General features: G+C 34.5%; 1 protein-coding gene across 3 annotated transcripts in view; it reads left to right on the forward strand.

Annotated features, from left to right (window-relative positions):
* SNX7 (sorting nexin 7) overlaps nucleotides 1–24900 on the forward strand; it is an 89613-nt gene that overhangs the window by 59136 nt on the left and 5577 nt on the right. For 2 of the 3 annotated variants that reach the window (XM_012761975.3, XM_075999878.1), the window contains one exon: nucleotides 13006–13158. The exons of the other annotated variant lie outside the window; for it this stretch is intronic. In XM_012761975.3, the coding sequence (XP_012617429.2) occupies nucleotides 13006–13158 (153 nt within the window). The remainder of the gene's footprint in view (nucleotides 1–13005; nucleotides 13159–24900) is intronic. 3 annotated transcript variants of the gene reach the window in all.

The raw sequence follows: 24900 nt of genomic DNA on the forward strand, positions 1-24900 counted from the left end.
CTGTAATGTCACAAGAAAACATAATTATTATTTGAGGGATATTAATGGTGTCAGAGGTACTGGCTTGATTTGTTGGTGTTTTGTGATTCAATTTGTCATTTTTAGAAAATGCATTATGTTTTACTGAATAAGTTACATTTGGATAACAAAATCCACAGTAGGTTTCAGGGAGAAAGGTTTCCACTTTTTAAGAAAAGTGTGTATTATAACTGTATAAAAAAAGGTACTACTTAGTAATCACATGTATGCCTAAGCAGCATTGAATAATCAAGTGCCTAATTTCTTTAGACACATCTTACCTCTCTCATGAATCAGAAAATAATACAATTTTATTGTTAAGAGCCCTCTTATCTCTCCCCTGCAATTTAATTAATACTTGTTAAGAAGAGGTAGCTGTCAGATTAGAACTGAATTTTTGAATTTTCTATTGTCTTCTGATGGAGTGGCAATCTAAATCTTTGTATTTAGGTATATTATTTTTAAGAACTTTTCAAAATGATAATTTCCCAGCTTTTCTGATTATGAAGAGAAATTTTTAGCATTTGAATAAATAGATTGAAGGGTTGATTTTTTTTCCATAGAAGGAAATAATAGAGCAGCCATTTAAAAAGGAAAAAACAATGATGATAGTTTTTTAAGTAAGGATAACTTTCATCCTCAAATTGTATTATTTTGCTCAAAACTTTTGGTCGATCTATGCCTTTTAAGGTAAGGTACAGACACATTTTAAGTTCTTGTAGTACTTAAATGCATTAAGAAATAATCCTTAGAAAGCCAGTAGAGAATAAGCTTCGATTCATTACTAACATTTCATTTTCCTAAAAATATTCAATCTACAAATATTTATCAAATTCCCACATAGTGTATGCACCGTGAATAATGCTGACAAGATAAGATGTGTGGCCTCTCATGGCAGAACTTACATTCCAACAGAAAAGTATAAGACAAATGAAATAATTTTGCTAGTTCTAACAAATTTTAAGGAAATGAGGCATTGACAAAGATAGGGAATAGCAAAAAAAAAAAAAAGAAAAAGAAAAGAAAAGAAAGAAAAGAAAGGAAAAGAAGGAAAACATAAATGCTGTTCTGGGAATGCTTATCTGAGGAAGCATTATTTAAACTGAAATTAAACAGAACTAGCTAGAAAATTTAAAATTGAATATTTTTAAAGATAATTCACTATTTATTTGTCTCCCTTAATATCACTCAGTAAAGTTTTAATTTTTTTTCCCAAATAGGTCTTCTATACCTTTGTTAAATTTATTCCCAGTATCTTATTTTTTGTTTCAATTTATCATAAATTTTGTATTTTATAGCATTTTATTATCTATTTTTGGCCAGAGTTATAGAAATATAATTTACTTTTGTATATTTATTTTCTATTTAACAATCTTCTAAATTATTTTTATTTTTAATAATTATACACTATGTAGAAAATTTTATCATGGGTACATGCTGGTAATTTTATTTCATTTATTTAATAATTATATATTTTCTGTTTCATTTTTCATTTATTGGTAACCTGACAAAAAAGCATTATGATATTATTAGTGATGGAACATTCTTGCATTATTTCTGATTCTAACATAAATGCTTCCAAAATATTTTTCATCATTAATGATGTTTGCTATAGGTTTTTTCCCTGTATATTTATAATCAGATTAGTGTAGTTCTCATCTATTCCTGTTTGATGAGAGGGTGATTCATAAGTGGGTGTTGAACTTTATTGAATTATTTTTTATATCTACTCAGATAATTGTATGATTGTCTTCTATTATTATCTTATTGTGGTGATTTACATTAAGAAATGTTCTCATCTTAACCATTCTTGGATCCCTGGGGCTAAACCCAACCTGGCCTTTGCTGGATTTGACTTACTCTTTTTTTTTTTTTTTTTTAGGACTTTTGTATAAGCATTCTGACTTACAATGCCTTGGAATTACGGTTACTTCTACCAAAAATGTCATTTCTTGTATCAAGGTTATGCTAGCCTCATAATTTTCTACACGCTAGATTAATTTGTGTGAGATCGCCATTATTTGTTAATGAAAGAATAACTATTTCAGTAATGCATTAGGAACAGATCTCATCAGCTGTTTAGACATTGGGGGTTCAATCATAATATTAGACCTTAAATTGTAATTGTGCTACCCATATGACCTTACTTTTAAATAGAGAGTTGCTGGGTAAGGATAAAGGATGCTTATTTACCATGAGTTCTAGATTATAATATCAGGGATAAGTGATGAAAGATTGATGATTAAATAGTCAACAAGGGTGGTTCTATCTTAGAGAGGTAAGTGAAATTTCTCCCTAGAGAGATTGCTTTTTAGCAGTGATAAATCATAGTGATTGAAAAAAAAAATTGACTGGATATTTTCTTCTGTTATTCTGGCAGGTAGTCCTACAGAAATAGACTGTAGGAGTGCTGATTTCCCAATCCATAATTTTTATAATTGATACTTTGAGAAAACTGTTGGTAATCATGGCAATTAACTCCTCTAGAATTATCATGCCAAAGTATATTAATTACTTATTAAATGTATAGTGCAGCAGTCAGGCAGATTTGCTTCTAACACATTTTAATGCGTAGTGTACTTCAAACAGCTTTACCAAAAGAATCGACTTTCTATGGTATAAGAAAGTTGTAATATATATCCCAGTAAATCTGAGAAAGATACATCAGTGGCCAATGCAAGCTCACCATTTCTTTAAGGTCTCCTGTTTTAAAGTTTCATTTGAATGTCAGGATTCCATAATATATTTATGTTTATGTTAATTTAAAAATGTTTTTTCTCTGATCCTTATAAAATATTTGCGACAAGATTATATCATGTTTTTCATGACTTAGGGGATCCTTAAGGCATCACTGAGTATTGATGTGGGTATAGGAATCCCAAATTGAGGGGTACACAGGAAAACATTTCATATTGGTCTCATCATGTAACTGTATCAGAATTGGGAGGACTTTTTTGATGTTAAGTAAATATTTGTCTCTGTGAAAGAAGTGTTCCAAAATTTGAATAAGTAAGGAAAGAGAACATTCCACTTAAGGGCACCATGCCTAGTATTATACTTGGCACATAGTAAGTACTCAACAAATAGTTGTTGGATGAAATAATATATTTTCTAAAATCTGATCTTTAATAGGCAAGAAAAACTAAAGCCCTAAAATCATGTTTGAAAGTACGGGGTGGGGGTGGGGTGGGTCTTTGCTTTCATTCTTCTTACATTGCCCAACAGGTTTTTTTAGTTACTATTAATAGAAAGTTGTTTTTTGTTTTTTTTTTTTAAGTGACTGGATAGGGTTTTTTAGTGACAAGGAAGTACATTCTTAAATTCTTCCAGAGTCAGGGGGAAAATATCTATTTGCGTATTTTGTCTTAGGGTTTTATTCCATAATATGGAAGATATAGATGCTGCTTAAATTGGAGAGGAATAATTTATTGAGGTGACATGGCAACTTAATTTCTTAAAATACAGGTAATTTCTGAATTTTCTGCCCTCGCCTATCTAATTTGAAGGAGGTTCTTTCTTAGACTCTTTGGCCTGAGACATTTTTCATTTCACCCGTGAACATTCTCAGGCACATTAAGGCTTTGGGGGAACTTTCTGAGCTATTCATAAAATAGCTCTTTGTTTCCCCTGTAGCTATTGTTCCTTTTTTATGCTGGCTTTAAACAGTGACTCCCTACCATAGGACAAATGAACCAGAGGGCAGATTCAGTCAGGATATTTCTGATATGCTAACAATAATCTTTTCATAATCACCCCAGAGTGCCGTCTAACCCTAGAAAAAAATATATATACATATATATATAATTCTTAAGTCACAGACACTTTGCCAACATATTATTCAAGACAATCCTACGAAGTATTTGCTTTCTCATTGTACAGGTGAGGAAACTGCACACTATCAAGGTAGTGACCTTGTCTGAGTTATACAGTTGTCTGGTTATACAATTAGAACTTGATCTCATGGGACTTCAGAGCCCAGGTTTTAGATCACTGACCTGTAAATGTGTGTGATTATGGAATTTTTGTAGTTTAATAAAAAAGGAAGAGAAGGCAAAACCAAATTAATACCTTAAGGCAGTTGAGAAAGATGAAATATTATGTCTTCAAAGTAGAGCTGCCTAAGTGGCCAATATTTGTAGATTCCAAGTCTTAACCTAGAGCAAAAGCGTTTCTTGTTAAGAGATGGGGAACTTATCACTGAGGTAGGTGCTCCAACCTCCCTCATGACAGGTGGACATCTTTCTCTCCACATGCCAGAGCACTGGGCATAGAGAAATGTCCTGGAAATGAGGATATCACCCAATCTATGTTGTTTACATTTGATTGTGTACCCTAATGTCAGCAAGTGAATATTTAGTGCAATAAGGAATATTTATTGGATATAAATATACATTTCCTTTTTAAGGGGAATTTTTAGATCTAGATTTCTTAAAATTTAGTTTGGGGAGTACTTTCTTATTTTATGAAGAAAATGAGAAAACACATTGATAGAGTCTGAGGCAACTGTTTACATGGCATAAGAGGTATAGAGTGTGAAAGAGCATGCATAAATAAAGCTAAAAGTTTTATATTAAAAAAATCAACTTGGATGTAGTTTGCCAAGCACTTAAGGAGAAGAAAAACATAGGTGAGAGCTAGCCTACAGTTGTTGAAAGTATACTGTTAGAGGAACCAGCATTATACGCCAAATCCTACTTTTATATTACTGAAAGTTGGGCCTGCTAGATTGGGGTTTGGGGTGGGGAAAGCTACCTCTAAGAATGACAGAGGAAGTTAAGAGAGATGCTATATGACATAGAGGGCAGGGCTGATCACAGCAGACACTTGAAAGTGTTAATTTAACAGGCATGTATTAAGAATCTGCTATGTGTGCTAGGACTTAGCTTCCTACCCCTCATCATAGCTCTCTTGTGAATTCCTGACCCTTTTTTGCTATCAAACTCTCCTCAATATGTTAGAGACAAAGAAAAACAAAGACATTAAGTTGATCAAAAGGCCTTTAAGCAAAATATATAACAGAGATCAGGGCTGTTTATCATCTTCTTAATAACAAAGATGATTCACTGGACTGGGTAGATGGTTCCCCATTTTCGTGCCCATCTGTCCAAAAGGTAATTCTTCTCCTTTACAATTCTTGCCAAATCCAAAGCTATTCTACAGTAATTCCTGAATAGCTGTACTTTTCTGCCAGAAAGTACAAATAAGCTCTCAAATTCTAATTGTAAGAGAACATAGGACAGCCAAGTGAATTCAGTGAAATAATTGTTATTTCTATTAGTAAATTTGAGAGTTCTTGCCTCTATAATGGAAACATATTGAGAGAAATAGCATCAAAAGATCAAATTTAAGTCTAAAGAGCTAAAGGCTAATCCAATCATCTTTAAGCACCTATTAATCTCTAAGAAGAAAATCCCAATTATTTTCAAATGTTTTGTGTTAGATCAAATGTATACACTCCGGATACATTGTTTTTCCATCTTATATAGTTGATGAGTATACAAGTAATCTCATTTTATAGAATTTGTCTTCAAATTTTATTTATCATAAAATATTTTGGAGACTTTTATTTTTGGAGCATGATCTTTTTGACATTTTTAAAAACATCTTTATTTTATTTGCTACTGTAACTTTGAGAATATAATTCATATCTGTAATATTCTATTTATAAATAGATATTTGGGATATAATTTTCACATTCGCATTTTATCAGAAAGAAAAAATTCTTTTTTCTCCTATAATATTTTTAAATGGTCTATCACTTTTATCTTTTCTATAAAGTTAATAAATACTATCTTCAAGTAATTTTCTGTGAATGCTTTTACTTTGCATATTTTAGTCATTTTGGGTAAAAATGCTAACCATATTTGCATAGGTTTATGTAACTTTTCTCTAATATTAGATCTGTTCCTGATGGTTATATTTATGTGAAGGTTTGTTTTTTGAAAATTCAAATTTGCAATAGTAATATAAAATTAAAATTTATAAAAGCCCTTTTTAATGAAACTTATTAAAATAATATAAAGTTTCTGATTGGTTTCACCTAATATCAGTGCTGAGTTTATAAGGAGCAAAACCTCCAATGTGATTAAATGGGCTTGAGAAATGAGCACACCTGTGTCTGTGTTAGAGCCATATGTACTTCAAAACTTGAATAATTGTTAAACAGAGTATTATGGTCTACAGTTGTAGAAATGGTCTCATGAGCCTATGCCAATAAAATGTTAGTTTTGTTTCTAGTAATGATGATCTACTTGAGTTTATTCACATTGTTGCCCCCGCTTTCCCACCTGACCTACGAACATTCACAACGTGACCAGGGTTTACAGCTGTAGCTGGGTTTATGGAGCCCAGTACATCTGTTCTTGACTTTTTCAATCATCAGACCATTCCCTAGATAAGCTTGATGAAGGAAAGAAACAAAACACACCCGATCTAACAAGTACAGGAGGAAACTCCCTTCAGCTGAATCTGAGGTACCTCCAGTGGATGGAATATGACATGAACTTCATGTATCTTTTATTCTTCTACTTGACACCCCCCCACCCCACTTATACTTTCTGAGGATGTGAAATAACAAAGTGTAGCAATAAAGATTACTTCAGTAATTAATATTTTGATGTTAATTGTGGACTTACTTTTAGTTTTTAGTGTTTTTTCCTTCATTGTTTAATTTCTTCCTCTGTGACTTTGTTCCTTCTCAGATATCAGCAAATTTGTTTTTACTTTGTAAGAATAATAGTCAGAATTTTTAGTGAAACGTGTCACAAGCTTACCAAAGTTTGATCATGTAAGTAAAAAAACAAGAGTTTAATCCTATTTTTTTTAGAGCAAGGGAAAACTGCAAAATGTAAAAATACTGTTTTTTATAAGATTTAGTCCCAAGTGCCTCAAGAATCTGTGCTTATTAGATTGTTTGCATCTCCCCATAACATCTGCAATGTGGCTTGCACATAGTAGACAGGAATAAACATTAACTGAGTGCATAAAGTTAATTATCTTTTTATTACATAATTCTCACATGGTGATTTTCTTGAGAACTGCTTTTGTATTCTTTAATCTTGCCCTCCTTTTCTTTGGGCACTTTTTTTTTTTTTTTTTTTTTTTTTTTTGAGACAGAGTCTCTCTGTTGCCCAGGCTGGAGTGCAGTGCCATGATCAGAGCTCCTGTGACCTCAAACTCCTGTGTTCAAGCAGTCCTCCTGCCTCAGCCTCCACAGTAGCTAGCAGTACAGGCTGCTGTGTTGCTAACATTAAATGCATTTTTACTTATGATATTTTCAATTTACAGTGGGTTTATCGGTAGGCAAGAGGAGGAGCACCTGTAACTGATTGTATCAAATGTGGTCACAGTCAACAAATAGAACCAGGTTTATATATTTATTTTAGTGGGATGGATTAGGCTCTGTTTTATTGGACCAAGTGTTTTAACAGTTTCCAAATGAGCTACATTACCATTTTTGTTGTTGTTCTAGAAGGAATTGTAAAGCAATTTAGGCATTATTAAAATATCAAGTTAAAAACCTTGACGGTGGAGAGAGGTCTCTCCCAAAGGATTAGAGCTAGCACATCAGCTGCTCTGAGGGACAAAGCTCTTATCCAGGTAGTTTCCTTATGGTTTTACCTCCCTTCCTTAGACATATAGCTCTAATTTTTCATTATTTAAAGTATTCAGCTCTGTTTGGGTACAATTGTTTCATCAGTTGGTATGTTCGTATCACCTCCCAACTTGCCCAAACCACCCAACTTAGAATAGCAGAATCATTTTGGAGTTTCAAAGTTTAAGTGTAATCTCACCTCTTGTTGACCTCCCAAAACGATGCTTTGTATGCAACTGAATGATTTTGAATGTTTGCATAACAGTGTCCCTCACCCTGAAAGACTATTTGGGACAGTGAGTGCTTGTATTACCACTTTTTCCTTCAGGCCTTCTTCTCCTGTCTCCCTCTCCTATCTTCCATACCTGTTCTTCCAGCTAACCTTATCAGCAATGCAGACTTTCTCCCAATTCCTACTATGTAGTCATGTAAGAGATTCTCCCGATTCTGCCTCCCAGCATTTTAGTCCCCTCTTGTCAGTTCCTGTGGCATGAGGAATCTGATCATTGCCATTGCCCTTGGTTTTCTACTCTTTAGCTACTCCACTTGTCTTCTATGAAAATCTGAATACCCCCAGGAAAACCCGTTTGGGACCTGGCACCACCTCTCTCTCTGTCCTTTTGGTCTTTGCTATTCCCCTAGTCTTAATCTAGGTACCAACCTTAAAAACTACCTGCAATTCTTCAAATTTTCCAAGGTAAACTTGCTTCTGTGAACTTACACCTGCAGTTTGCTTTATGTGAAATTCCCTTTACATTTTCTTTTTCCAGTTGCTTTCTAATTTCTCCATGTTGGCTTAAGTCTGTGAGGTCGAGGTCCATTTCTTCCCTCTCTATTTTAGCTCCTAATCCAGACTAGAATGGTGCTGAATGGAAGCTGCTGGGTGAATGAGTAGAGACAAACCAAATGCTCCTCACCACTGCACATGATTGTCTCCTTGGTCCCATCCCATTTCAGATGAACTGGTTTCCTTCCTTCCCCTCCTCCTTCTTTTCTCTTTGAAAATTCCTTCCATACCTCTGACTCAAAAATCTCTCTGAAGTATGGCTCTGCCATGAGCAAAACCTTCAGTGGCCTATTTCCTACAGATCCACATCATGTTCAATATCATTTCTAGCCTCTAGTGGTCAGTCTTCAGTCTCCCTGTCCATCTGCATTTCCCATTTTCCTCCTTTCCCTCTCCAGACTCCAAACCAGCCTGTTGTCCATTCTTTTGTCACATTTTGTAGCATACTGTCTGTGGTTGTGTTCATGACATACCCTCAGCCTGGTGTTTCCTTGACCCAGTCACTGCCTAGTGAATTAACAAAGTATCCTCTAGCCCACAATCAGAATTAGTCCTTCATTCTGTATCTTTATGTGCCACTTTAATTTTTTCCTTCCATTATGGTATGTACCACATTCTGCTTTTTATTATAGCCTTTGGTTTTTGCCTTATTTTTATATATCGGTACCCTAATAGATTATAAACTCCTTGAGATAAGAGCTAAATCAGTTTAACCTTGAAAGCCACAGGTGAGCTAGTTCAATCAATGCGTGATGCTGTTCAGTCAGTGTAAATAGGGCATGTGCTTTCACTTAGGCAGACCTTGGTTTTAATCCCTACTATGCCACAAATAGCTATATTATCTCTGCCATTTATTTCTCCTACTTTCCCAGTTTGTAATAGGAAGATGATAATACTAAATTTGCAACACGCTTATTCAGATTAAACAGAAAATATATACAAACATATAGCTTAAAATAATGGCCCATAGTGGAAATGCAGTAAATGGCAATTATTATTACTGCTGTTACTGTTACCATCACTATGTACTCACCATTGGAGAAGGGTGTTGTTTTGTTTGCGCTCTTAGTATTAATGGTTTTTAATTGTGTGGTTAATTTCTAGCTGAATATAACTGAAACTGGAAGTTACCCATTAGCCTTGCTGTTAAACATAAACCATTTCTGCACTATCCTACAATCTTTTATTAGTACTTATTCTGGCAGCATTACAACATTTTGCTGGCAAAAAAGGGTTGCTTGCCTCTTCAGTTTTTCCACCAAAGGAGGGCCACGTTGCTGCCAGTATTTGTGAAAAAGAAGAATTCTACAAGCTTTAAATCCTTTTAAAGCCAGTCTTTTGCATGTTATTTTGCAGTTAGAGAGTATGACTTGAATTTCCAGCGGTTAGAATGGTTGAAACCTGCTGTGTGGTGCTGTGAGGTGGTGGAGCACTAGAATTGCTTCCCTGGGCTGTCGGGTTGCTAACAACGCATCCTACCACTTCGGTTAATTTTTGTTGAGTATGTACGTTCTGTCAGAGCCTGGGTGGGTAGCATAGTTGACATGCATAGTCCTTGAACCAGAGAACTGGCTAAATTGAATCAACTAAAGGGAAGGACATCTAAGATACAGAGCAGATCATCCTTAATTTATGTGTTTTGTGCTTATTATCAATTAGTGTTTATTGAAATTAAAATTATGGGAAGATGATTTACCGTAAGGAAATACCTAATGTTTCTTTTTTCCTTTTCCAAATAAAATAATGAAGAACTCATCCAGGAAAAAAAAAATATTCAGATATAGCCAGAAAAAAATAACAAGAATTGATCATACTTATTTAAAGCATGTGTGTGTATCATCTTCTACACTGGTGAGAACAGATTAAGAAATAGCACTAGAAATTGATTTAAGACCTAGATGCTAGTAGAAGAATGACATGTTACCAGAGACCAAAATCCTGGAAGAGGAGAGGGAATCAGTGTCAGTTTAACCAGTTAATACTGGTGGTGGTGGTAGTGGTAATGGTAATAGAGAACATTTATTTAGTAGGCAAATTGTCAGGGACTGTGTGAATCAATCAATGTTCATGATTTAATGCAATTTTTGTAAAAACTTTCAAAAAAAATTTGTAAAAAAAATTTCAAATCCCTGTGAAATGGGTATTATTATTTTTATGTTCATTTTATGGATGAAGAAACTAGGCTTCAGCAGATAGTCTTACGCAATGTCACATAGCTTGGGACTTAAACAGGTCAATCTAACCTACTGTCAAGTCTTTTTAATTCCAGTGCTGTACTGATAAGGCTGCAAACCTCCTTTCTGTAGGTGAGAGTCAGGCCAGAGTTCTGAGAATGAGTTCCTAAGCTCTTCTCTACAAATGCAGTAGCTCTTGGCCAGAGCAGAACCACCAACCAACCTGACCACCACTTCCAAGGGCTTTAATGAGGGGGATTTACAGATTGGCAAGGGCAACCTGAAAACTTCACTGTAAATCCTTTATGGCAGTGATGCCATTTTAAGCTCTATCAGGAAGGGGGGGAAGATAAAATATACGATTTAGATACTGTGTTTCCCAAAAGCCAATTTCAGTAAAGACGCTCTGCCAGTAATTCCACTCTAGTGCATAGCAAGTTTAGACTGGAAAGCCTAAGCAGAGGAGAATAACATGTTGTGTGATTACAATTGGTGTAAATACCTCTTGATCCTAGATGCAGGAGAGACATTTTGTTGATAATCTCCATCTGGCTGTGCAAATGGCAAGACTCCATCCAACACCCCAGAGGAGCGAGGCTATTTAACCAGTCCCCAGGCTTTCCTAGCAGACCTAGGTCCTGTGTGAGTTTGGCCTTCAACAGTTTTACTTTTAGCTTATACCCCAGCATCCGCAGCTTACCGTTATTAGTTATCCAATATCATCCCACTAGACATGTTCTCTAAGATTAAACAAAATAATTACCTAAGAGAATACACATACCCATATACTAATAAATGGTCTCACTGAGATAGTTCTACACTACAACTGAAATAAGAAAGTGAAATAAATAAAACACAAAAAAACCATGCAAGTCAACCTTACCACTTAAATAGATCTTCCATAGGTAATATAGATTTATATAATACCAAATGTCTATTCTTTGGAAAATGAAAACATAAGGCTGCAGTGAAATAAGAAGAGAGAAGTAAAATCCCAAATTAAAAGAGTTAATTCAAACAAGCTTAGAAAGCTTATTGATTTTAAGACATATATTTTCACATTTTAACATCTTAAAATAGGAATTCTTCTTATGTGATAGCCTCTTACAAATACTTTCAGTCATGAAATGGTGGCAATGTATAATTCTCTCTTTAAAACGTGAGAGAGATAAAGCCATTTCTGCTCAAATCTTTCTGGCTTTGGATCTCACTCAATAAAATTCATGAACCTTGCCCTGAACTACATGGCTAAGTATGATCTGGACACTCATTGCTTCTCTGACATCATTTCCCACTCCTCCCCCCTTTTTCTCTCTTCTCCCCTCTTTTTTTCACTCTACTACAACCGTTGCTGGTCTTCCTGCTCTTCTTGCACGAGTCAGCATGTACCCACCTCCAGGCCATTGCCCTTGTTTTTGTGCTAGGAAGGCATTTCCACGGAGAATCCCATGGTTCGCTATCACATCTACTTCAGATATTTATTCAAATGATGTTTTCCTATTTAGGCTTTCCCTGGTCACCTTATCTAGAATTGCAGCATCCTAACATTCCCTGTCCACCTTTCTGCTTCATTTTTCTATTTAGCATATATTACCAGCTGATAGTTCATATTTTATTTATCTTGCTGATAGTCTGATATACTATAAGTCTCCAGTGTAGTATGAGCTCTGGTAAAATAGGGATTTTTTGTCTGTTTTCTTCACTAATAAATCTCTAGGTCCTAGAAGAATGCCTGGTACAGACAAGATACTTAATAAATATATGCTGAATATATGAATAACTATAATATAAATATGCAAATATAGAAAAATAAATCAATGGATTATGTGCTGAAAGCTTGGCAGGTAAGGTAGGGACAAGCGTAAATATTACACTAAGCCTGTCTAATGGCCCATGGACTAAGAGTCAGGCATCTTGAGATATAACCCTGCCTCTCTTACCAGCTATCTGAGTGAAATTCGGCAATTTAATTCGCCGTGCCTAGATGTTATAACATCTCAGCTAATGGAGCTTTCTGCTAAAAACAATAGAAAAATGAGGACCGAACTAGGAACCAAAGTGAATAAAAGTTGAATATAATATTATCACCAGAAATGATAGTGGTAATGAGAGTGTTAGTACAAAAAACTTTTAAGATAATTTTTAGCTCAATTTCCTTTGTTTTGTAAATAGTAAATGTGAAGCCCAGAGTTTGAGAGACTTAGCCAAGGTCACATGCTAATCATTGGCAGACCTTAGACCTCTACTCACCAGCCATCACTGAATTCAGTTTTTTTTTTTTTTTACTTCAACACATGGTACATACACATGGTAAATACTAGTGACATTAAAAAAAAAAAAAGACTTAGATTGTTTTTAAAATGTTAAATTTGATGAATTCACCTAATGGCAAGAATACATAGATCAGTTTCTCTCTTTGTAACCTAATTCAGCTTACAGAAGAGATTGGAAAACTGGAAGACAAAGTGGAATGTGCTAATAATGCCCTGAAAGCAGATTGGGAAAGATGGAAACAAAATATGCAAAATGATATCAAGTCAGCATTTACAGATATGGCTGAGGAGAATATCCACTATTATGAACAGGTAATTAGTGATATTTGATATTGCTTCATTTTTAAAACGTTACATTCTCTTGTATTTTCTATCTGTTCTATGTTGAAAGACTATTTAAAGAACCAGTGTCACATTCAAACGCTTCTTTGGCAACTTAGAATGTTATTTTGTTTATCTTCCCTTCAGTTTATTATTTGGGAAAGATAGGAATTATTCAAAAGCACTTGATAACGCTTCCCAATGATTTTCCTATCTTTTCTTCTTTCTATATTATAAAGAGTTTGCAAAGGAAGAAAAGGAGCAGAGGTTTGAATGAGCAGAAAGTCAGTTCTGGCCTGTACCCTAGATCTCTGCTTTCCCCGGCTTTTGTAGCTGCTGTTCAAACATCATCACAAAGGAGCATGCTATTCTATTAGCAAAAGAGTAACAACATTTTTTTTTAAGTTCAGAAAAGAGCCTAGTCATCATTCTGCTTTTTAAATGATTGCATTTCATTTTTAGTTTTTATAACTAACAGTTGCTTAAGTTATTTTTTTAACGAGTTTTATAATACTATCACTTTTCTCTACCCAGTATATTCTAAACAAACTTTTTCTGGAAAGTAGATTTTAACCATATATCTTTATCCTTATCTCAGCTGAATTAATGAATATGTGAAATTGACACATTAAGAAAATTATGTTTCATAGTCCACAGTGCTGATCAGTTTAAAGGCACTTTTAAATGGAAATATTGTGTATTGTGAAAGATTAACTAATACTGATATTTTTATTCAACAAGAGTTAATTGAGCCTCTACTCTCACCAGACATGGTGCCTGGCCCTGGAGAGACCGCAGTATACAACACAAACACAATCCCTTTCTAGTTACAGTCCACGAGGGAAACAGTCATTTAAAACAAGAGCTCATAATAAAGTGGGGCAAATTCCAGCATAGAAAGACATTATAGAGACATCTAACCTAAACTAGAAGGAGTGAGGAAGGTTCCTCGAATATGTTTTTGCTAAGCCCTGAATGATGAATAAGAGGACTCCAGATAAAACTGCGAGAGTTCCAAGCAGAGAAAACACATGCACAAAAGAAGAGAGTGAGAGAGAACGTGTTCAACTACCTGAGGTTCTTTTTTGGAGGAAGGAGAGGTGGAGGTATTGTTTAGTTGAAAGGGTAGGCTGAAGAGCCCCATATAAATTTAGTCTTTTATCTTTCATTCTAAGAGAAATGGGAGCCATTGAAGAGTTTTCAGCAGGGAAGTGACAGTATCAGACTTGCCTTTTAGAAACATCACCCCGGCTGTATATGGGTCAGAGTGGAGCAACACTGGACGTGGTGGGACTAGTTAGCAGGCTGTTGCAGCAACAAAGGCAGAGGTGTGAACTGACCTAGGAGTTTCATGTTAGTGGGCTAAGGATTACTGGGAGACAGTTGACTCCAAATACAAAATTGGTATCTCCAACTAAATTTTGAGTGGGTAAAATGATGATTCCCATTTTGTTTCATATGACTAATAATTAAGGATAAATATATTGAGTCTTTAAAGAAAAACAAGAATAACAAAACAATAAAACCAAAAATCCGATTGAACAGAGTGAATAATTTCAAAGTAAGCTAATACCCAAGTAACCAAAAAAGATGACTTCCTTCTAATATGAAGGGATTCTAAAACAGTAATATTTGACATGTTGGATGAAGCACATAGATGGTTTCTAGTAGTTCCCCTGTAAGAACACAAGAGAATCTGGTTTGTTGATGCTGATGATGCTAATGGTGAGGAAGGCTTGAGAGGAAGGGATCCTTGGCAAATGGGTTGAATTGGAAGAATACGTTCTTATGAAAGCTTAATTTTAGTATCATTGAATTCACTTGGCTGTCTTATGTCCTCTTACAATTATACTTTGAGAGCTTATTTGGGCTTTCTTGGAAGAAAGTGCAGCTATCTAGGAATTGGTTTAGAATAGCTCTAGACTTGGCAAGAACTTCAGAAGGGAATAGGGAACCATCTCCCCAGTCCAGTGAATTCACCTTTGTGATTAAGGAGATGTCAGGCATCTGATTTCCTTTACATTATTGCTTGAATGCCTTTTGATCATCTTAATGTCTTCATTTTCTTTGTCTTTAACATATCAAGGACAGCTTGATGTAAGAAAGAGTGGTGATTTCAAAACAAAGTTATGATGAAGGCTAGGGTCAGTAAAGGGAATATGTCAAAGCACATCTGTAGCACACAGCAGATTCCTAATATATGCCTGCTATAGTAACACTTCTGAGTACGTGCTATGGTCATCCTACTCTGTATGTCATTTATGACATTAACCTTAACTTTCTCTGTAACTTTCAGAGGTAGCTTTCTTCCCCTCAATCCAGCTGGCCCAAGTTTCCAGTGATGTTAATTTTTGCCAAATTAAACAGTTTGCAGTTAAGTTCATATAATAAAGGAATATAGGCAATTTCTCTGCATAGTTTGTTTTAGAATATAGTTTAATCCTTTGTATAGTTTTTTTAGAATTATTATTAATAGTAGATGTATGGAAGTCCTTGTTTTATAGCCTCATTTTTCTGGTTATGGAATTAATTCAAGCTCCTTGAAAACAAACAAAAAGAAGAAATAAAGAATACCCATAACCCTTTCTTCTAGGGAGTGGTATATTTAAATATAGTTATAGAAAAATAATTTACTGTTTTAAGGATAAGATATTAATATTAACTTGACTGCATGGCTACCCCCCAACTAAGAATTCAGAGAATTATGAGGCATGGTGCTTTCTAAATGTGACATAAGCACACATATGTTTACTTATTTTGTGTCATGATGATTAAAGTGAATATATATTATTTTCAGTTCCATGTTTTTCTTTTGTTTTACATACTTTTCCACAGTGTCATAACATTCATATAACGTACCATATTGATATATCTTCATTACCTTAGATAATTACTAATAGTTGAACGTTTGTGTTTTTTCCTCTTTTTTTTACAATTATAAATAATACTATAAAATAATTATAAACAGTAGCTTTTTAAAACCTTTTTCTTATTAAGAATTTCAAGAGATAACCAGGTCTATGATTACTGCATTTCATATGCTATCAGTCTTATTTAAGAATGTCAGTTGTCTCATGAAAAATTATTCATTTACAATTCTGTTATCATCAAAGCCCTGTTCTAAGCACTAGAAAGGATCCAAATTCAAACTTAAATCTTGTCATTATGAGATTAAAGTTTATTAGAGAAGAAATTTCATGTTTATATAAAATTTATTCACTTTATACAGACCTACAAATTGTTACTTTTTCTAGTGGAGGAATATTTAAATTTGTTTTATTTGCTTGAATTTTAATGGACAGACTTAAGATAGAAGGTTCTATCTTTAGTAGATAACATAACTATATGCATCTATATGGATATTTAGGAGGCAGAGAAACAATTATAGTGAAGGACATTTTCTTGAAGATAAATGAGGAAAGAAAAAAATCATTACACAAGTGTACCATCTATCCAAATGAGCAATACTGCTAATGTTTTCCTAATAACCAAGTCTAGTCATTTATGGGTCATTTTACAATTAACAGAAATTTCAAAAAAGTAGATCTTACAGGAGTACTCTACAAACTCAGTAATGAATGTGCATTGAGTGTCCAGAAGGTTCTTCAGCTATAGGTTTATTAGGAATTTATATCATGTTGAGGAAATGGCAAAATAAAATCTAGTGAAAGAGTTGTTTGTTTTACCTGTAGTGTTGCACCACATACTTTGGAACATTTTGTGGATTTTGTGACTATTTACTAGAAAATACCATGTCCAAATTAGGATACTTCCTAAGTATTCTGACTTTAAGAGATTAATCTATATTCATAATGATTACAAAACTGCTTTCTAAGCAAGATTTGGATGGTTGGCATTTAGATTTCTGACAGAAATTTTTAAAAATGTAAACATTACTTTAAAAGCTGAAAATCAGAGGAATTATTGACTTTGTGCTCATCTGTATGAATTGAAAGGAGCAATGAGAATAGCCTCCCTAGACTTAATTCTAACTAACAAAGAAGTACTGTTACTTTAACATGGCAGCCACCTAGGGAGAAAGCACTATTTTCAAAATCTGGGAGGAGAAAGCAAAAGAAGAAAACCCTGGACATCCTCAGTCATATTCCTTAGAATTTAGTAAAGTGGTTTTAAAAATTATAGAAAAGTTAGTTATACTTTGAAAGTCATAGACTCTAAAAAAGAATATGACTTATGAGGAGTAAGCAGTTCTAAAAAGTGAAAAGAATGAAGCAGATAAAGAATCAGATTTGATTCTACCTGTGGGCCATGCACTATGGAAGTCAAAGATGATAGAAACACTGCAGTCAAGGATGAATACAGAAATAAAAACAGGATGTGTCAGGGAGGGTACATTTCAAGAAGAAGTGAGGTTTTGGGGGGAAAAAAGTGAAGAACTTCCAAACAGTACCAGAGTCAAATGAGAATGGGTATGGCAATACTCGTTAGATGCAAGGAATTGAGGAATTAATAAGCTATAATAAAATTAATGAAATGAATCCCTAGTGGAAACTGAGCAAGCAGTTACCTGATTTCTATTTCACTCTTGTTTTCTCCACAAAGCAGAATAAACATATAAGTTGAAAGGGTGAGGCTAATACAAATACAAGGTAACTAAAATCCAATATATTTATAGAGATAATAAAACAAAAACTATTCATTGCCACAAAAAGAGAAAGCTGGGTATATTCTTTTTTCAATGAGCAGTACAAAAGCCCTTCCTTTACCAACCTGAAAGCAGTGTTGACAAAACCCCAGTTGAAGCCTTTAATTCTAAACCTACTCCTGGAGGGAAGATTGACAGACTTTCACTTGCCCAAGAGAAATGCAGACCATATTTCTCCCCTAGGTGAATACTAAAATTAGCTCCAGAGAAGGTTTTTGGGAATACTGGAACAATGACACGTGTTCCTCTGTTATTTTTAATACACACTATACACAGTCACCTAACACTGCTCAGTTCTTTGTGAACAGCTTATCTTGGAGAAAGAATAGAAGTCATAGAAGATTGACTCACATAGTTGGTTAGTATAGTTTTGAGCCTAAGGAATGACGGCTAATATTTGCATTTTCTTTTAAAATGTTGGGACAGAGATATAATAGATAATCTGTATTGACTCATTAATTCTTTTTTATATTGGCGATATCCTAGGCTGAATATAAGTAAAAAGACACCTTACTTAAAGTTAAACTCCCTTTCTTTATCATAAAAATTAAGAAGTTAGGCTGGGTGTGGTGGCTCACACCTGTAATCCTAGCACTCTGGGAGGCTGAGGCGGAGGATCGCTCAAGGTCAGGAGTTCAAGACCAGCATGAGCAAGAGTAAGACTGTCTTTACTGAAAACAGAAAGCAATTAGCTGGACAACTAAAAATATATAGAAAAAATTAGCCAGGCATGGTAGCACATGCCCGTAGTCCCAGCTACTCAGGAGGCTGAGGCAGCAGTATTGCTTGAGCCCAGGAGTTTGAGGTTCTGTGAGCTAGGCTGACGCCATGGCACTCTAGCCCAGGCAACAGAGCAAGACTCTGTCTCAAAAATAAAACAACAAACAAACAAGCAAAAAAGATGTTGACAAGAGTTAGAATAATCCAGAGTTATCCAGGACAGAGATTTTTTAAAATCCATATCAGGGTGCATTTCTGTTTACAATCATGCCTCATAACAGTTACTAAACCCTGACTTAAACCCTAGGACCCAGGAATACAGATTTCCTGATAGTGCTAAAACAATTCTTCAAAAAAGAGCAGACTGTATCTTTGGAACTATGTGAAGAATGCTTCAGAACTATGTTTTGCACCCTAAAATTGATAGATTCCCATTATGTGTAGTATAGATTTCCTACAAAGAAAACACACTAGCTTGGGAGGCTAAAAGGCTTAAAAATGTACAGAGTCTAGCCATTTCTATACCAGTTCAATTTTCTAACCCATTGGAAGCCTGAATGGATTAGGAAATTCAGCCTACATCACACTACTTTTCTATGGACCATCCGATTCATTTAGGGATGATCACCATCAGCAAAAGGAAAACACCCACTTTGTGTTTTTTAATGCCATTAAATGACAATACAAATGAATATCTAGGGGCTTTCTTCTTGTGTTTCTAATAAAGAGACCAACATTATTGGTTACTTAATGATTAATCTTGTCTTTTTTTACCATATGTACCATGGAAATCATTTTTTGTTGAGCAGTCAGTTCTTATTTCAAATAGAATCTAAAGATACACAGTATAAATGATCAGAGCAAGATACACAGAGCTAGAATAACCTCATATAATCCTAGGATGTCTTTGGAGATTAGCTACCACAGACACCATCCAGAAACTGCCTTCTCAATGTGACAAATTGTTACCTAAAAATTTTGAATAAGTCAAGAAGCAAGAATTAGAAGTTGAGCTTAGGAACATCTATACTTAAGACATTTCATAAAAGCATTTTTAAATTGACTATTACAGATGTCAGAGGAAGTCCCTGGGCATAGTTCTTTGAGTCTCCAATTATTGTATATTTGGGGACATAGTTGATCTCGCTATCATTTACTTGCACTCATTTTACCTTAGCTATCACCAAGTATAGGGCAACTTAATAGCCAGGTGCCTTCCATTTAGGTTATACTGTTTCACTGTGTTGTAGAAGGTTGGCAATGCACTATAGCAGGGGTCCTCAAACTTTTTAAACAGGGGGCCAGTTCACTAACCCTCAGACCATTGGAGGGCCGGCCATTGGAGAGGGCAGCGCACATTCCACACATGCGCACTGTGGGCCCGGGACGAGTCGGCTGCTAAACAGGACAGGCAGCGGCGGCAAAAATACCCGGCGGACCAGATAAATGTCCTCTCCGCGGGCCGCATGTGGCTCACTGGCCATAGTTTGAGGACTCCTGTGCCATAGCATATTTAAGTTTCTGAGAAACTCTAGGAGTATCCAATTCTGCATGGCTTAAAAGACTGTTGTGCTATAGCCAACTAACGTTTGTACTTATGTCTAAATAATTTGATGCAGCTTTTCGCTGGTCTATAGATGAGTTTTGCCCTTTCATAGCAAATAAGAAAATAAATATTATCCTGTATGTTATTAACAAGGTCCTACTTTCATATTCCAAGAGGTAAATCTAACTAGCTTCTTTCTTCAGGAATCTTTGTGCTCAAGCCAAAGTTATTTTGCATAAGATAATCTTCAGCATGTTTCTAATAGTATACTTTTTAGAGATCAGTTTATTTACTAGGTATTTATTTTGGTGACCTCTTTTAAATATGCTTTTATCAAAATTTAAGTTTTATGAGAGTCATCATAAGGTTCTCTTATGTTAGAAGACACTTGTGACTGCAAAAAAATACAGAACAAAGTAATAAATTAAGCAGGTTTATTTACCAAAATAGTTCTCAGTATTTTATGTACTTATATGGTTTGTGAATCTGAAACATAATAATTTCTTTGACTAGATCAGTGTTTCTTACCCCCCCAACCATCTAGCCTTAAGGAAGTCAAATACTTTATAATATCACTTTTAATTTACTCTTTAAATGCTTTTTTCAGAGCTTGTGCATAAATTCTATGTATGATTAGACCACTATAAATTTTAGTTGGTATGTGTTAGTTAGGTTCAAGAAGTTTTACTATACTTGAGTAAGTATTGTTCACAATATAAGTAAATAAATGTAACAAAATAATGTCACCAATAATAAATGAACAGGGTGCAGTGGATAAAATGCTATATTCTGTCTTCATGGAGCTTAAAGCCTAATAGGAAACTGTTTTTCTACACAACCAATTCTCTTTCCCCCCCTTTTTAAATTTTAATAGATTTAGGGGACATAAATCTAATTTTGTTACATGCATGTAATTGTATAGTCAATGTAGTTGAATGTAATATTCATAGTAATTGTGTGTACTATTAGTATTCCACCAAACATGGTTTGGGAAACCTTCGGTAGTTATGTTGATCTCTACAGTAATGCTTCGGTCTGGCGAGGTGCTCACGCCTGTAATCCTAGCACTCTGGGAGGCGGAGGTGGGCGGATTGCTCGAGGTCGGGAGTTCGAAACCAGCCCGAGCAAGAGCAAGACCCCGTCTCGACTATAAATAGAAAGAAATTACTTGGCCAACTAATATATATAGAAAAAATTAGCCGGGCATGGTGGCTCATGCCTGTAGTCCCAGCTACTCGAGAGGCTGAGGCAGAAGGATCGCTTGAGCCTGGGAGTTTGAGGTTGCTGTGAGCTAGGCTGACGCCATGGCACTCACTCTAGCCTGGGCAACAAAGCAAGACTCTTGTCTCAATCAATCAATCAATCAATAAACTAATGCTTCTTCTTAAAGGGTAGACTGGGTGTCTATCTCATACGTTATTACAGAGTCAATTCAGAAATGGAAAGTAATTAGAATCCTCTGTAGCAATTAGACATTGCCAAGACATCCAAGTAGGTGATTAGTAGGCTCGACTTGTTGAATGCTATGGAACAATAGATATTGTCCAGCTTTTGTGGTGATTTACATGGCATGAACTGCATGGTCAGTAGGACCACTTAATGGTCCTTAGCAGATTGAAAGAATAAAACAATTGTTCTTCGGCAGCATTTAAGAAGCACTGCTGTAAAATTTTTCTGGTTTTAAAAAGTTTGTTTATATCTTATACTTAATAGAGGTAGGATGCTTTGTCATCTAAAAGTTTATAATGTATTTAATATTAAAGGATTATATAAAATATATAAAAGGCAAATCAGCAATAGAATTAAGTTTAAATGCATCAGAGTTTGATTTCTATTTACTTTTACAGAAACCTTAAAATTGCATACGTTTCAGTTTTAGAATTCTAAATTATTATCTACTTAACAGTTGTTTGATAAATGATTTCTGTTCTGAATTAGATATTTAAAAGACATAGCGACAGCCCATGTTTTCACATAACTGTGGGCCTCTTTTATTATGTTTCAGATACGTCCTAAAGATTTTATTGTTTTTCAGGTTTCTGCTTTCTTAAAAACCCCTAATAAAAATATTCTAATAATCCCCTATACTCTGTAATATTATTTCTCTATTATCTATGCAAATGAAGTTGAGCTTAGATGGTAAATGGACAGTTATACCAAGGTATAGCCATAGACCGTCTTGTGTTTCTTCCGATCCTTTGAACTAAATAGGTTTTTCTATAGTTAAATTAATCAGGGATTTGAATAGAAGGAGATTACACACTATAATGAGATAATATCTAAAAATGTGTAGTTTCTGAGTCAAGGATTTTCTACTTATTGTTCATGGTAAAAGACACACTATATGCTATAGAGCAATACCATAATTCCTGTGTAGAAGAGGAAGAAATTATTTAAAATACACACACACAAACAAACACTGCCTTATACTGTATGAATATTAATAACATCTTCAATGGAGAAGGTGGGTTTTTTAATGTAACATTGAAGTTAGATAACATGATGCCTGCCACTAGCCAATTGTAAAATCTTAATCATTTCCTCTTTGTACCCAGTTTGTTAATCTGTCAAATAGAGGTATCGATACTTCTCCCTTCCCCCCATACATATACACCCCTCACAAATCATTATGAAAAAAAAATTAGAACACATGTGCAATGCTTTAAAATAATATGTATGCTTAAATATCATAGTTGTGCCTTGATAAATTTTCCAATAATCCAAAGGTAATCCATATGCTCTTCTATGTAGTCCATATACAGTTAAACCAAAACAGATTAGCTTGATGTTTGAAGTGTCTAGTATTAAACTGGACTCACTTCATGTAATTGGCTTGTAAGTCAACAGCAATGGTGATATGGTACAGAAAAAAGTATGGGTAGAAAGGAAATGAATTCGAATGTGGTTCTTGTTTTAAGTTCCTCTTATAAAGATTTCCAATATATTATAATTCTGGAGCCCCAATTTTGCCATGTGTAAAAATGAGGGAAATGGAATAAATATCTAAGGCACCATCTGTCAGATCTTGAGTTAGACATCTACAGAATAACACTGCTGAATAATAAAAAATTGACCACAAGATGGCGTTTGTAGTTAATGAGTCCTCTTGTATTAACTGTGTGGTAGTCAGTTAAGTATTTACAGTATTTACAAATGCAGACTTACCACTTACATTCTTGAGAAGTATATAAAAGTAATTTTAGAAAAATATGCAAATCTTGTTATTTTAAAGTTATTGATATTTCTAAAATTATAAATTGGCAGATGATTCTCAGAAGCTGAATTTAGACTTTTCCAAAAAATGAAATCTAATGAATAATTTTGACCAACTACAAAATAACAAAAGTTGCTTTTTCCTGGAAACATCTCTAATTTCTTTTTGGATTGATTACATTTCAGAATTTCAAAATATGTATCTCTTGAAAGTTTTCGTTAGTGTTTTAAATCTTAAGTTTAGGTGATAAAAAGCAGTTACTAAAATGTTATACACCTGTTGCCCTCATTTTAGGCATAACATATAAGTTTTATAGACACTAAATAGTTTTGTGGTAAAATTGGCCTAGTTTAGAAATTATTGTGAATTTGAGCTTCAATGTTGCCTCAAATGTCGATGATATTGTCTGTGCCCAAGATCATTTGAGACAATATTAAAATACTTACAGGACACTCAGTCATACTTGCCATTGTTGATTGAGAGAGATGCAGTTATCATGGTAATCTCTAAAAGGTATTTTTAGGTAGGAAAAATAGAAGCACTACACTTTGGGTTTAATGTGGGAATTTCTGTTTTTAAAAATACATGGTAAGATTTGGCTTTTATCACATTCTATAATAATAGGTATCATGTCATTAGGCAAATTTCTAGTTATTTTACTTCATTGCATAGAGATACACAGATCATATTTTATTGCTTTTTACTTAGGTAATAATTTGAATGAAACTGAATTTTCTGTTAGCTGTTTCCATGAACAGGTTGGTGCTGTTACCTCTGGACATATCACATATTACTTTGCTATTATCACATGGTGGCTAGGAGACAGGCGTAACTTCTGACTTTGAGCTAAGCGGCCTTGAGGAGGACTTTTCTTTATTTCAGTGAGCTTCAGTATCCTCATCTATTAATATAAAGTGCTAAAAATAATAGTACCTACTTCATAAATTTGTTTGGGTACTAAAATATAAATGTATGTACATATGCATGTCTGTATGTGTGTATGTAATAGAATACATGAAGATGAAAGAAAAGTGTCAGAAGCAAAGTTTAGTATTCCCAGTGAGTTACCAAAAATATTTTTTAAGCTTTCATACTCGTAGATATCTTTCCAAGAATCTTGACCAGTATATGCCTTAAGCCACTAATATTACTTGGAGCCTGAAATTGCCAACATAGAAAATAGGTTTTAAAACTGCTAAATAGTTGAGTGAATGAATGAGTGAAAGAAAAGCATTTAACTCATTGTTAACACATAATAAGCCTTCAGTCAATGTATTAATAGACTACTAGTTGTAATTACAGCTGTAGTGGTGATTGAAAGTATTTCTTATATATTTATGAATGCTATCTGGAAATTATTTGCAATGATGATTATCTTATAAATATCAAATGCTGGGGGGAGATGTAAAATTTTATGGTTTTCTTTTTTTGGAGGCAGAGTCTTGCTCTATTGTCCTGGCTGCAGTGCAGTGGCATCATCATAGCTTACTGCAACCTCAAACTCCTGGGCCTAAGCCATCCCTCTGCCTCAGCCTTTCAAGTAGCTGGGATGACAGGCACAGGCCACCATGCCCAACTAATTTTTTT

This window comes from Microcebus murinus, chromosome 2, assembly GCF_040939455.1.
Source record: "Microcebus murinus isolate Inina chromosome 2, M.murinus_Inina_mat1.0, whole genome shotgun sequence".
NCBI classification, from domain to species: Eukaryota; Metazoa; Chordata; class Mammalia; order Primates; family Cheirogaleidae; genus Microcebus; species Microcebus murinus.